The 15989-nt window shown below is 34.8% G+C and overlaps 1 protein-coding gene across 1 annotated transcript in view; it reads right to left on the bottom strand.

Annotated features, from left to right (window-relative positions):
- LOC104520942 (protein unc-13 homolog C-like) overlaps positions 1 to 12695 on the bottom strand; it is a gene marked incomplete at both ends in the record, with an annotated part of 37321 nt that extends 24626 nt beyond the window's left edge. Inside the window, 2 exons of the mRNA XM_010162773.1 lie at positions 8096 to 8181; positions 12562 to 12695. Of these exons, the coding sequence (XP_010161075.1) occupies positions 8096 to 8181; positions 12562 to 12695 (220 nt within the window). The remainder of the gene's footprint in view (positions 1 to 8095; positions 8182 to 12561) is intronic.
- Positions 12696 to 15989: the final 3294 nt, after the last annotated feature.

Raw genomic sequence — 15989 nt, 5'->3', positions numbered from 1 at the left:
TAAATGGTATGCGTTAAGAACTCACCTCTTTCAAACCTGCTTTTTGCTGCTTACTTCTGCTTGCATCATAACACCTTTCTCCTAATTGGTTCTAGATAAACAGAATCCTCAGTACAGTAAACTAATATTATTAACCTTTTTTTTTGTGCTGCTAATTTTATGAAACGTTCCTTGTACTGCAGCATGTTTTTATAAGCACCTATTAATCTACTGAGTTTCCTAACAAGGACATTTGCAGCTCCCATTAGTGATAATGGCACATTATTCTGTATTACTGTATCATGAATCAATGAAAAAATACTGATAAGATTTCTGTAAACTTTAAGATCTGTAAACTGTAATCTGTGTGTATGGGGCACTTTAGCTCCTTTTATCTATTGCAGTTCCAGTAAGATTATGTTTTTACAGTACTGATCACACTGTGGGGTTTTTTAAATATTTCTTTGGGGAAATGCTCTAATGCACATATGCTTTCCACAGGTTTGCAGTAATAGACATTGTAACTACAACTACAACAAATCTATAGAGAGTCATTCCATCTCAGCTGTACAAATTACATTTTCAGAAACATCTTTCTTAATGCAACAGCAACTGAGGAAAAAAAAAACAAACAAAACAAACCTTCTGTTCAGGCGCTGGTTTTGTAACGAAGAAAGAAGAGAGATTTTTTAAAAAGACTATTATGTGGAATGTATGAATATATGCAAATGTGTTTGGTGTGTGATAAAATCAGCCACTGACCTGGTAACACTGTATCTAGCAAATAACCTAATTGCAGACAACTGTTCTTTTACAAAAAAATGTATGAAGAGACACTGTAGGAATGACTATAATCCAAGCTACTTTCCTCACAGGCCTGTGACCAAATAGCAATACTCTGGAATCATGTTTGATTTCTTGCTTATTTTCCCAGCAATTGCTAAAAAAAGCTGAGAAAATTTTCTTAAGGCACCAAACAAAAAACCAAAACAACCCACCAACCGTGCAATACAACTATTATCTTTTTGTCTGATGTTTGTAGTGTCATAGTATTTTGTCATTAAAGACATAATAATGACTATTAAGTAGAAACATCTACATTACATTAAAGACATAATACCATTTAACAAACTGGAAAAGAATCCTGTTCATAACAGAATCCTTTTTAACCTTGAGGTAATAACATTACTTTGAGCATCCATGTAATTTTTGATATCTACTAGTTGCCAAAAAAGGGTAATCTAACAACCTTTATAAAATATGAACATTTTAAATATTCAGGCAATCAATCTGATATTTTGTTCAACTCTATTTTTTTCTTATTTGTGTACAAAAGCTGAGAGCAAATTTTTTTTCTACAGCAGTTTCCTAGCCATTGTTATTTGTAACATACAGTTAAACTGCTTGAAGGATTCTAATGAGGAGGTTTTAAAAAGTATTTCAAATCCTTATGAAAAAGAATTGCAAGAAGGAGTTTTGTCTGTAAAAATGAACCAATTGACTAGATATACATAAACATATACCAATGTCTAACAAAGTTTGTAACTGATTTAGAAAGAAACATTACATTCTACTAGACATCTCGCCCCAGGGTTCTTGTACTTTGTTAAAGGCAATGGAAGCAACTGGTTATTAACTGAAATACAGAGCAGGACACAACTAATTTATAATTATGTATAATTTACATGGATTCTGGTAACGTGAAATACTACTGGTCTTTCTGAAAGGGCTCATTCTGTAAAGATAAATAGAATAAACTGAAAAACTGCCATTACATCCTTTATTTGGATTGCACTTAACTGATTTACAAATAAAAACCTCTCTAAATTTCCTTTTAAAAATAAATTGTGTCTTTCATAAGAGACTTCTACATTTTCAATCTTTTGTTTGCCTTTGCTTGGAAATTTTTGAACAATTCACAAACATAATGGATTACACCTTGAACATCTCTATGAGGTGATTAAGCTGTGGTATTCACATTTTACAAATGGGAAACAGAGGTATAGTGAGATCAAGTGAATTTACTAAGGGAACATACATGAATTATGAAAGGCAGTGTAGATCTTGTTCACAGATTTCTTAACCGGGGAGTCGTATTTCCTCACTGAACAGAGACCAGAGAAGGAAGGCAGACTGTCTCATTCTGAATTGTGAGAAAAAAAATGGATTTACTGTTCTTTCTTGCCTTTTTGCCTGTAGTGAAATTGGGCTAATCAATCCTTGAGTTAATGCAGTGCACTTGAAAAGCTGATATGACATTGCCCTTTATATTCAAGGAGGAACTATCAAAACAAGAGACCATTTGTTCAGAGTGCTCTGCTTTGCTTCACATCTTGCAGCAGGTACAAGTGAGTTCAAGGCCACTTGCTTAGCATCTGAAAAGGCAGAGCTGTACATTGTTTTCTGGGAGAGGTAAACTGCTTATGGGAGAGGTAAACTTGCCTAAACACTTAAGATTACTTTAGGCAAATTATCTTTGATATCTTCTTAACATTACTGAGTTGCTTTTTTTACCTTTATTCTCCTTTTCCTCCCAGATTCAAGCATTACTATATAGGATTTAATTATGTGATAACATTTCCTGAGAAACAGTGGTTTCCAAGACGCATGTACATTCTTTCTTTATTTTGCAATTTCTGTACATATTAGAGATTTCTGAAAGCCAAAATCAATGTAAACTGGATTCAGTGTTATTTTTATGACAGGTTATTTTCATTTGCTTAATGTTTCATTTTTAAAAATTATTTTTAAAATTGTTTCCATGAAGGAAACATTTAGACTTGATTCTCTGCTCTTTGTCTTGTCACAAGAGTGAAAATTGAGCATAAAACATTACCAAATAGGCATGATTAGCACAAAACTGGAAGAATCAGGTACCAAGATAAACGTGAGGCTGCATTTCAATAATTACCTCTGTTGTATCTGGATCTGCCTGTAAAGCAGAAGTAAAGACAAAAACACAGAGGTGTTCTCTAATTGTTACTCAGCAAATTGCGCTTAAGGCTTATTAAAAGATAGTGTGTTAACAAGCAGTTTTAATGGATTTATCCTCTTCTTCTGGGAGTGTTGGGACCAGTATCAAATGTTTAGTTTAGAACTAATGGCACTTGCCCATAAAGGGAAATCTACCTGTGTATCTATCAGAGAAAAAAGACCAATGCATCTCTGTATGTGGAAAAGTCCTGCTAGTAGAAGACTGAGTCTTCACCTTAATAAAACAGGATGGGAGAAGAAGTTTGCTGTATGAGGTAAGCTTTTACAGAGTATCTTAGTATGCAGTTTACAAATAGGAAGGATTAAAAATAGCATGTAGATTGCTTGATATTTTAAATTTTCTTTTACTCAAATGTTTTATTTTAGTTGACAAAGAAAAATATTTTAAGAAAGTTGCCATTGGTTACTGCTTCTAAAAGGAAAGAAATAAAAAATATAAGTGGATTCACAGGGTGATTAGCTCACAGAATTAATGAAGAAATGCAGGAGCTACGTTCCACTCCTACTGTGTGTGAGCATTATGCAGCTCCACTCTGATAGAGAGAAGGGGAATAAACCAAGAAATAGGACAGGGAAATTCAAGCTCTAGCTGCTGGACTATATAAATGTGTTAGGGGAATCTCCTGAAGGAGGAAAAGGATGAACCTTTTCTTCAACCACTGGATGCAGAAGTGCACTAAACAATGCATGTCCTCTAAGTGACTTTCTGGGGGGACAAAGTCACAGATTTGCGTGATTCCTTTTTTTTTAAAAATTTTTTCCCAGGCATAAAATTATTTTGGATAAGAGATATAATTCTAGTTTTTGTAAAAATGTGAGTTACAATTAAGTTGTATCATCTAACTGGTGAAGGACAGTAATCAAGAACAAGAAGAAAGAAGAGGCAAATTACTCTTCTGGGCTGAGACACCTAATAAGCACAGAGGAAGTCTTGACTGCCCCTTCATATAAGACAGAGCTCTCTTCCTGCCCTTGTAGGCAATATACAGCCCTTTCAGCTGAAAAGAACACTTCTCCCTTACTTGCACACTCAAGTCATTGGTTTGTGGAAAGGACAGGGCCATGTGAACTATAAATAACCCCACATTATTAATCAATGGAGGGTTCATTTAAAGCATCATTTACAGTCTAATAACCTATCTAGCATGCTAGTACTAGATATGCTGACTAGCAAAATTTTCTTGCTCACAATTAGGCAACACTGAGGAAGTTTACATACAAATGTTTTATAATCAGTGACTACCTGGGTACGAGCTAATAATGTTTCAGAACAAGATTAATATTTAGTAATTAAAAGAAGATTAAATAAGGCCAGAGCTTTCATTAATATGTGGGGCAATAGACACTGCTATTATTGAGTGACAACTTTAAGACTAAATAATGTAGTCAGGCATTCACTAATGCACTACATTTTTTCTAGTAACATCTGGTGCTGTGAATACACCTACAATCAGACATAAAGAACCTTTAACTTATTAAGATTACTGTAGACTTGTACTGTAAACACTCAGTAGTACTTATTTTTCTGGTTATGGTTCAGTACGTAAAATCAAAGAAAATGGGTTAGGGAATGACTAAATGATATAGTGCAAAATATAGAGATCTTGGAGGTAGTTCCAAGTAAGATGACACACTGATACAGCACAATATGATGTCATGAAGAAATATTAACTTAGCTCCTGGGAACAGTTCTGTCCACTTTACCTGTCTTAATTAGTGGGTCTAATTAACTTCAACAAAATAGAGGCATTTGATATGGCTACACTGCTTTTTAGGGAAGCCTGGGGATCTCTGTGTTGCATGTGATTCTCACATGTAAAAAGCTCAGTCCTCCAGTACATACAGTAATTAGCTGCTATTATTACCATGGTCTGTTATGATGACCAAAGAACATTTCTAACTCCCCTCTTCCTCCAATCATGTCACATTCAATCTTATTGATTATCTGCCAAAGGAAAGTTTATTATTAACCCCAACTGTAATCTCCTTGTCTTTGCCTTTATAGTCTCTCTCTAGACTCTTTATTCCTCAGGTCTCTGTAAAAACAAGGATGAAATACATTTGTTTAAATATGTGAATGCAGAATGAGATTCACTAAAATAAAGTTGAATGTTTTGATACCCTGATGAAACCCTGCATTGCAGTGGATGCTGCCTTGTTCTCCTGTTCATAACTCAGCCTCACCTCCCCATCTCTGCTCTGTAGACTCCCTCTAAGCCAAGGATATATTCTGTCTTAAGGGGAACTTTGTAAATTGTAAAGTTGGAGTGAAAATAGACTTGAAATCTGCCACCAAATGGCATGACCTTTCTCTGGGCAGCATTAGCATTTTTGTTTTTTTCCTATGCTGTCTCTGTGCTCAGCATCAACTCACAGACCTGCCTCTTCTCTTTCAAATCACTTTATCAGTTTCTGTCACGAAAGAGGAATCTTTCAGAGAAACAGGAAGATGATATGTGCTTATGCATTGAGGACAACAGCAAACTTAAAAAGAAAACCTACATTGAATGCATAAAATGGTGTAAAGACTTTCTTGTTCTTTTCCTATTATTATAAGGCCTGGCACTTCAGAATCTTTCCTCTGCAGGATTGAGACTAGCTATTGCTGTATTTACACAGCAGCTAATTTATTTCTAGCCTGATCCTGGTCTTGACTTCTGTCCACTAACAGAATTAGATTATCATAATAACAGCAATTAGAATGTTCTCTTTCTAACAAACTGTATAGCTTTGGACGTTTGATCTGACCTATTCAAAGTTAGAGATACGAAAGATCTGAAAAAGACATTTCTGAAGACATAGAATAAAAAAGATACTTTTGTAATTGCATGTCTAATTTCAGCTCATTACTCTCTCATCATCTTTTAACCTTTGCATTTTCATACTTGGAAAGGAAAAGATTTCTTGCCATATGAAGTCAGTAAAAAATCACTTGCATTGCTGGTGAAATTATCTCTCTGTTTTCATTTGTTTGTACCATAAATACAGAATAATTTGAGGGCCAGACAGTACAAAAATATTAATATCCTATAAACTCAGATATGCTTGTGTAAACTAAATGCCAGACAACAACATATAATCTATCACATAAATCACTGTTACTTCATGACTAACTTGCAAAGAAGAAAAAAAAAAAAAAGGTCAAATCTAATGAAGTCAGTTCTCAAAGGTGGTACCTTCTCCAAGCAAAATCTATAGATGAAAATAATCCCAAGCTCCTTAGATCAGAAAAAAATTGGAACTGGTGTAAAGCTAATTTGTTAAGGTTTGCATAAAACTTATAATACTATGCAAAGGCTAAACATTGTTATTAATTTTAAAGGGAAGAAAATCTAGAATGAAAGGATTGACTCAATACCAGATTTTAGTACAGTCTTGTTTGCAAGGCATGCCAGCTGGGCACAGTATAGCCCTGATCTTGGCAGCTGTGGATACTTGAACTGTTCTTTGGGATGTCCTTTCCTCTCTCATCCATAAAGTGAGCTGTTTCCCCCGACAGCAGCCACCTACCCTGTCACATGCAAATACACTGCCTTGGTATTCACAGAGATGCAGCCACTATACTCTTCTCTAGCAAAAAGCCACTGCTATGGAAGCTGCTGTTCCCTCTATCTTCTCCATGTCACAACAGCAGCCTCCTAGCTAGACTGGCCTGGGCAAGGATTGAGGGAGAAGAAAAGGCAGAGGGGTGTAATGACTGCCTGGCTCACAGGGCCTATTGGCTCCTATTGCAAAGGAGGTAGGCAGCAATCCTTCAGCAAATGATGTTGAACTATTTCATTGCTTCTTGATTGGATGCAGAAAGAAATCAACTTTATAACACAAAAGATGCTGCTTCAGGAGATTAATACTAAATTGAATCAGGCAAAGATTGCAATCACAGCCCTGGACACTACATATGAACAGATGGTAGCCTATGTTAATAACTTGGAAGGCAAGACTGGCACAGCAGAATGCAATGCATTTTAATGAACTCCATTAAACCCATGAGGATCGAGTGTGACCATTTTTACAGGCTTGCTCCTAATCTTGTAGAATTCAAAGCAAAAAAAAAATTATTGCCATTAACAACTGGAGAATTAAACTCAGTTTGTAGAATACCCATGGAAATTAATGATTTTAAAAACAGCAAAGCTGGAGAGAGAAACAGCATGCTGATCTATATTTTGTGACTAGATTTATTGAGGTTCCTCTTTAGGAGTGAAACCATAGAAAGTGAAATTATGTATATTTATAATAATTTATAGTTAATTTCAATTTCATTAATTATTATTTATACACAGGAACAATTTCACTACTGATTCTGGGAGTGACAGAAGTGACATTTACTCTCCTCAGAAAGACAGTATCCACAGCAACACAGAGATGAGACTATACATGGGGACAGGTTTGGAATAGACACAGAAAGTCAAGTGCCTCCTAATGAGTCCTCTATCTCTCTCTCTCTGCACAATTAGGATATTAACATTAATATTTGTTTTAAAGTCCTGATCCAGTCCAACCACCCATACTTCATATACTGTATAATTAACTCTTCCTCCAGAGCTTCCTGTTCTGTTCTTTACAACCCAGAAACAAATCACGGCTTGATCTGAAGTTGCCTTTTGAGTGATCAGTTTGCTTTAATTAGAAATACTTATTGATTTGTGCTAGCTATCTGTAAATGCAATCACAACATTGAATCACAGAATTGCCTGGGTTGGAAAAGACCTTTAAGATCATCAAGCCCAATCATTAACCTCACACTGACAAGTCCCTGACTAAACCATGTCCCTAAGGACTATGACTACGAGTTGAGCAGCTTGAGTAGCAGTTGAATTGCTGAACAGCCATCTTCTAATACCTGTTTCTGATTTACAAAGGTAGATATGATTTTGTCAGGTTTAGTTAATAAGTAGTAGCATTTCAAGTTACAGTTCCTTTGTCTCCTACAGATAACTTCATGCAGTTGCAGTGCAACAAATTTCTTCCTTTACAATACTTCTTTTAACACTAACTATGAAACATCTTAAACAAGTATGTCAGAAAACTCTTACCACCCACAGAAATTTGATGCCAGGTCTGATTTGCACTGGCAATCAGTCTTGGTGAATTCTCTAGTGTAATTAATAGTTCTAATTACCTTCCAGAGCATATTTCATGTCCTGGGCAAACAGAGTCCACATGATTTCAGCACTGATTTTTCCCATGTTCAGCTCTTGAGGGAACCTGCAATCAATCACATTACATCAGTTCACTTGCTGCTAGAAATTATGCTTACAGCTGCACAGCAGAAATGCAAATATTTCCACAAAATAATTCCCTTAGTAGGCACTTAGTGTATTTTGTGTTTTGTATAATTATATGAACCATCCAATCTTCAAATAAAAACTTCCCTCAGTCTAATGTCAGTGGCCTAAGTAATTACTTGAATGTTGCACCAATTCCCTCGCACGACACTTTAAATCAAGAAACATCCATCTATCTTGCAGATAACTCACCAGCTTTAGATAAATCAGATGGCTTATGATAAACCTGAAACAGTTGGTTCAAACGTTTAGCAGCTACAGGTTTTCATTAATTCTTTTGCTACACTGGAAAACAGTGAAGTTGTCTGTGAAGCTATATTGGTTTATACTAGTTGAATCCAATTCACTGTTTGAAGACTTTCACCTTGAAGTATGGATAAAACAGTAAAGAATATGGAAGGTAGAAAAATGCATATTTTTGATTAAAACTTTTAGTTTTGGTCTTTTGCTTCATGTCACTTTTGAAAAACAGAGATTTAGAGATTTTCCACTGTTATCAAATAAGTATTTTTCCACAATTTTGTCATAGATCCCAGCTGCTTTAAAATATAATAAAAGAAAATCACTGACCTTCAAAACTCACCATTTAAAAAGATAAGACAGAGAATGGGGAAGAAGACAAAATAGAAATGACTTGCTCAAGATCCTATGAATGTCAGTCAGCAAGACAACTTAAGATTTTGAATCATCTTTCTGAGCTCTCTTCTCAATTAGGACAGAGTTTTAGTTTACTTTAGTATACATACATACATACAAATATATATACACATACTATTGCATTAATATTCAGACAAAATGTGAAATAAATAAGAATAGAAAATTCCAGGTGATCAATGAGCATTTGATATTTATCTCCAAGTACATGGCTCCCAAAAAGCTTACTCTTCCCTTGTTCCCAGCTTGCACTTTGTCAGAGAGATGCACTTAGTATTGTCAGCTTTATTTCACTATCTGACTAAACTGACAGGCTAAATAATCAGCATTACAAAAAATGCTCATGTTAGGAACACAGTATAAAGCATACAATAACTAGTAATGTAAACTGCAGAGCAGAACATGACTGAGATATTATGCCTGTTATTCCTCAGTATTAATCTGTTTAGATGGTTTTGCTTCCAGGTATATTATGCACATTTAATAATTTAATATTTTCAACACCCTCTTAATTTTCTAATTCTAACATCTATATTTCTATAGGTAAAGAAGAAGAAGAGTCTAGACTTCACATTTGTAGACACTGTTAAAACTGCTTGGAGGACCCTAAAAATAGTGTCATGAAAAGGAAGACAGCTTCTTATATATTCCATGTTATATTACATTCCTTCCTAACATCATGTTATAATGCTAACATCGTGTAAGTGCAACTTTTAATTTGTGCTATAAATAGTTCTGGCACATCTTGAGTTTGGTTCCAAATGTCAGAAGCAGCAGTAATGTTTTTCCAACTGTAATATATCTTTTTGACTAAGATTAATGACAGAAGAAGCTATATAATTCTATTTGTTTTCCCTAAAAGACCTTCACATAGAATACTCAGACACTGCTCAAGGGAGTCATATGTCACAGTTCACAGCAGTCACCACTGACTTAACTGCATTTGGGGCCACAACTGTAGGCAAATTCTGACATATATAAAAATACATACACAACTGAAAGTAAAAATTAACCAAAGCATTAAAGTATAAAGAAGAAATGAGTCCCCAAGAAGAATTTTTTAAATTCATCATATTTAAAACGTTCATAGTCAAATTCTTCATAGAACTAGGTAGTCAGATTAGCATAGAAGTTCTCTGACAGAATACACAACAATTAAAGTTACACACAGGGCTGATTCTCCTTTTCTTAATAAGGTTTGATGTAAGAGAAACTTCATCTACAGATGAATGAGCTCAGTGAGAAACCATCCGTCACTAAAGGACTGAAATTATTATTCAATTCCAAACAAGTTACAGACAACTCAAGGATTTCTTAGCATGATTTATTGCTGTGCACAAGATGTTAATGGATGCTGAAGCTGAGGTTTGGATTCAAATGCTAATCCAAATAAAGCCAAAGGGTATTCCAAGTACTCCAAGAACCTCAGGAGAATGAGATCAAATTCCTCACACTGTAAAAGGAGCTGGACTGCATAAGAAACTAGTCAAATGGTTAGTCAAAACAAAGTTGGATAATCTATGTTTTATTTTTGTAAATCAAAGACTGAGATACCATCTCTACTTTGTGTGAGATGCGGGCAGAAAAAACGCCTAAAGAATTTTTAAAGTGGACAGTGACAGAAATGGAAGACAAGGAATTCACTGAGTGCCATACTTCAGCACAATGGCTCACCTGGTCATTCTGAGAAAGGAGATGGAACCAGGAATGTATGTACATCTTTATGTAAATAAGCACCAACTGCTATGATATATTTCTTACTTCAATGAAAACAGCATGTCATGTTCCCGGATTTGAGATAAAGGTCTGGGCAAAAAAGCACAAGTTTATTTCTCTATTTCCTAAGCTCTATCGTAACTGCACTCCAGAAATTATTGTAGTAAATTTCAACTCCTCTCTCAGATCAAACTATTTGAAAGAAACCCAAGAAAGGAATTAGGGACTTCATTGTATTTTGCAAAAACTTTCACCCTACTCAGAGGAAGGAGATATATTTGGAGGAATGAGATATACATTTGTCAGCCAAGAAGTATGCATCCTAGAATTTCTTTACCAAGTTGGAGGATAGGACAGTTAACATCATTCATATAAAGATTAGTTTATACAAAATTATACAATTTTTGAGATTATATGTTCTAAAAGGATGATAGTAGCAATGATCTGCTCTCGAAAGTAGAGGTGCTGTAACTCTGAAATCGGTCTACACGTGCTGTCCTTTTGTGCATTGCTAAGCCTGTGATCTAAAATTTTCACATTTCTCAGTGAAGCAAGAGGACAACTAGGAGAGTGCTCTATCAGTCATTTTGTTTCCTCTTGCTACAATAATTTCTGTCTCATAGGCCATAATTTTCCCAATTTCTCTGTCATTCTTAGAGCAATAATATAAAATCTCAGTTTATCCAAAACATTGCTATTAAAATCACCTTCCTCACATGCATGACAGTCTCTAATCTTCAACTCCTATGTCAACCATACAATACTACTTGGTGGAACTTCTTAATAAACAGAATATGCTAGATTTTCATGTGAAATAAATTAACCTTAGGTTACCTGTTCATGATAATTTTCATGTATTTCCAAAAATACTAAACTGCATATAAAAGGTAGCCACTTATGAATGTCTCATCTTCATTGATTTTAATTAAGCAAAAATTTAATGCAAACTGTTTACACTGGCTATTTCTAACAATGTGCTGTATAAAAAATGACAAATCAATGGAATTAAATTGAACTCAGCTTGAAAGAAAACAAGAAGAATCAATGTATGAAGCAAAACAAATGAATCCCCAAAGCATTTGTCCTAGATAGTACTGCATGTCTCTAGTTCAATCCTAAACTAAGAAATTCCTATTACAACAATTCAAAATGCTTTTTCCTAATTTGTACTGTCAAATCTGCAGTCTGCTACATTTTAAGAATATCAAAGTCCCTGAACCTCAGATGCACATGCTCAGAATAGCTCAAATTCCATACTTGATGGGTTCAGTCTCATTCAGGTGCTAAAGAGAGTCTGGTCCTGGTGTGCATGCAACAGGTTAGATTGAACTATCTGTGGAATGCTGGTCTTGGTCACTACTTCACTAGGACTTAAGACAAAAGTTCTATCTGATTTCCGAAAATACGTATTCTATTTAAACCACGAGCAATTTATTCAAACCATGAGTTCATTTAATCTCACTTTTTGTGCTCTATCCTCCATCTATCCAAAGTTTTTGTTTTTAACCAATGTTCCCTTTCCTGAACAAAATATAATAAACGAGAGATAACTGTTATGGTCCATAAAACTAATCTGGTCTTAAAGTGTATGATACATTGCTACACGAGAAAATGACAACGGGTCTTGTGAAAGACCAGAACATCACTTCGTTAAACAGAATAAAGGTCAGAAGTTTAATGAAATAAATGATATTTGTATGCTTCCACAGAATGAAGTGTAATTGATAATAGGGACTATCACTAAACCAAGACACAAAACACATCAGATACACTTTCCATTACCAAACATTCTAGAGTTAGCCTGACATAGTCTGATTCATGATACAGTTTATCTGTAAACTATAGATCTACAGTTTTCCATGCCTTTTTTTCTTCCCTCCACTGATGTATATTTTGTAACTGAATTTTTATGAGGAAAGTGACTACTTACTGGTTCAAGACAGGTGTATATGCTGTTTTATCTTCATCTATGATGGTGACCATCAGAGTAATAAGCTGTGTCCAGAAATCCAAATTCTTTGTTGTTGGTCCCTGTTCTTCTTTAGGAACTTCTTGTTTCTTACTCTGTTAAAACAAGATTGAATATATTTTATATTAGAGAAATTAGAGAAAATATGATGGTATTTCCACCTACAGATTATTACTTGGTTGGAGAATGATATATTAAGAATCTTCAGAAATTTTGGACAAAGACTGTCTATCCAACTTAGAGTAGATTGTATGACACACTATATCTGGTTGAGGACATATATTGAAAAACATAGACAGTGCAAAGACAGCCAGGTCAGCAATGAAGATCAATTGAGACTTGATTTTCAGTGCATGTCAACACTTCAAATACATTCTTAAATTCTTTATTGTGCTGAAATTGAGTGCAGGTAGAATTGTCTGTTGTGGCAGAACTTTTATACCCTACACAATAAATACTGAACAAATCAATGATAAGGAACATCTTTTGTTTTGTTATGGATTATATGCTGAAGTTATTTGGCCTCACAGCTGCTGTGCTGTTTGCATTAAATGAAGAAGTGGTTAAATTTCCCTTTATTTTTTAATAGCCAAAATAAAAAAGGCTGTTGCCCAAAGTATGCTGCACAGAGATTTTTCAAGGTCTCATAGACTGACCGGCAGAACCACAAAGTATGTGTTTAAGAGAGGCAGAGGAAAACACCACAAAGTAGGAGGGCGAAAAGAAAATATCCCTGGACACATAAAAATACTAGGAAAAGGTACAATAGGAATATCCAAAAGAGAGGCTTGTGAAGGTATTGGCTTGCCAAGAATTTTAAAGCTGTAAGCAAAACCAATCTGTTATTTGATTCTTTTTCTATCCAAGGAAATGGGATTTTTGTACATTCCTTGTATATGAAGAGGACTGCAACCAGTCTCACATCCAAAGCAGAGATCTTGAGATGCCCCATTAAATTTTTGTAATAACCACAAGAAAGGAAATGACAAACTGGTATATCAGATGCATTACCAACATGACTCCCCAGTCATTCATTAAAACTAGGTAAGTAAAGCAATGGATTTTTATTCATTGCTAGACTAAAAGCCTGCCTTTTGCACCTTTTTATGTATTGCTAAGTATGTATTAATATTTACCACTTACAAACTTTTATTGAAAATTTTATACTTTTTAGTCTCACTAAAACGTGCATTTATAGCTAGGTTTTGTCTCTACAGTTTTGATTTATGAATTCTTAATCTACAGTTTCCTAGACAAAAGTATTTTTCAGTTATTAAAAGAAGGATCAGATTCCTTATCAATGTCCAATAAATAACTTAATTACAGAGAACCAAATATGAATAGAAGTATCTTTATCTCTGTATGGACACACACACACATACACACACAATTTCTGCCACACAGAGGAATGTCTGCACATGCTAGGTCTCTTCTACACAGCTGTCAGAGATAGCAAGGGGATTTTCCACTCAACTAGTAAACCAGAGAAAATAGACATGCCTATTATCTTGCAAGTTTAAACATATATTTCCTGTACTTCTAATTTGTAGTCCAAATATGACCACTTCAATGGACTCCATATCTCTCTGAATAGATATGACACTATATTAGTGCCACAGTGAATTAATTAAATGTTATCTTAACCTCAATTAACTTTTATCTATTAGCAGCATTTAGGATGGCAGAAAGGGAATTTCAACAACACTTAATTGAAAGTGTTTTTGTGGTCACTGTGGAATATCTTAGAAAAGTGTCATTAATCACACTATTACCTATTCAGCTGATTTATAAATGCTACAGCTTCAGTATCTAAAGCAACTGAAATAAAGGTGAGGCTCAGAAGCAGTTACAATGGATGGTGTGACTAGTTATCACCGTCAGTTTACAACCACACATGCAAGCAAGAGTGCTTTCCAAAAAAGAAATGAATAATGGAGCATTAATGTCACTCACAGGGCTTTCCCTGGTGTACATTATACTTTTATTTAAAGACCTTGTTTCTATATCAAAGATTCATCTCTCATATACCATTTTTTTTCTCAGAAGCCAGTGCAACTTTAAGCCAAACCAACCAAAAGGCAGATGTAGAAGACGATGTTAGTTCCTATTTAGTCCAGCATCTTATTCAAGAACTATGTTTCACAGAAAAAACCCGCAATGGGATGTAGCTGATACAGCTTTTCGTGATTGTGAATGTGAATCACAGGATGCAAAATTCTATTCTTTAATATAGATAGCAAAAAGTAATTAATTTAACAAGTAATACTTGCAGAAGGAGGTGCTTTGTACAAAAATTCTCTGGCCTAGAAATCTTAAAAATCAAGATGATCTTTTCAAAATCCCTAGAGAAGGTATTTCTTACAATAGTATCACATTAATAGATGTAGTTTTATGCTCTGAAATGAAAGTGCACACTCTACCCATATCTAGTTGTAATTTCCATTCTACATCCTAAAATCTAAATAATGGGTTAGAAAAGCACAGAATAATTCAGGTTGTTTTTATATTAATTGTTATTATTGCTGGCATTATTATTTGGTTTATGTGTTTTTTGGCAACAGATGCTTTCACAGAAGCATTATAATAAGATAAAACAATGTTGGAAGTTTGATTACATTGATTAGTTGCAAACTTGCAAAACTGACAGAAGAAAGTTCCGTCTTGGAATAACTAATAATAAAATTAACTTGAAACAGAGCTATTTTCAAATCCAAAAAAATTCAGTGATACAATTTGGCTTGTAAATATTTCTATTAGCAAAACTGAGAAGCACAGTAAACTGTAACACTGCAGGAAAAGTGAGTGGGAGGACAGCATCATACAATTATATTGTAACATTTTCTTAATGAAATGAAACACCCTTTGAGAGGCACTGCAGTTTAATTGCTATACCACTTTGCTGAACTTTGGTAACATAAGTTCACCATCAGTCTGTTCTGAACAGTTACTAAGCATGCCCTCGTATTAAATGAAAAAACAAGTTAAGTTTTTCCTTTTCTGTTTTCTCAAAAGAAATTTATCTGCTCTAATTTTGTAACTCTCATGGTAATAGCTCATATCTCACTCTTGTGGTTTCACAGAATCATAAAATGTTGTGAGTTGGAAGGGACCCACAAGGATCATCGAGTCCAACTCTTGCCCTAACACAGGACAGTCTCAAGATTCAGACCATGTGTCTGAGGGCATTATCCAAATGTTTCTTGAATATTGTCAGGCTTGGTGTCATGACTACCTCCCTGGAGAGCCTATTCCAGTGCTCCACCACCCTCTGGGTGAAGAACTTTTTCCTAATGTCTCACCTAAACCTGCCCTGGCACATCTTCCTGCCATTTCCTCTGGTCCTATCATTGGTCATGAGAGAGGAGATCAGCACCTGATCCTCCTCTTTC

Source organism: Antrostomus carolinensis, unplaced genomic scaffold (assembly GCF_000700745.2).
Source record: "Antrostomus carolinensis isolate BGI_N321 unplaced genomic scaffold, ASM70074v2 scaffold25642, whole genome shotgun sequence".
Classification (NCBI taxonomy): domain Eukaryota; kingdom Metazoa; phylum Chordata; class Aves; order Caprimulgiformes; family Caprimulgidae; genus Antrostomus; species Antrostomus carolinensis.
Note: the sequence above shows the minus strand (reverse complement) of the source record. Positions and strands in the feature narration are given on the sequence as shown.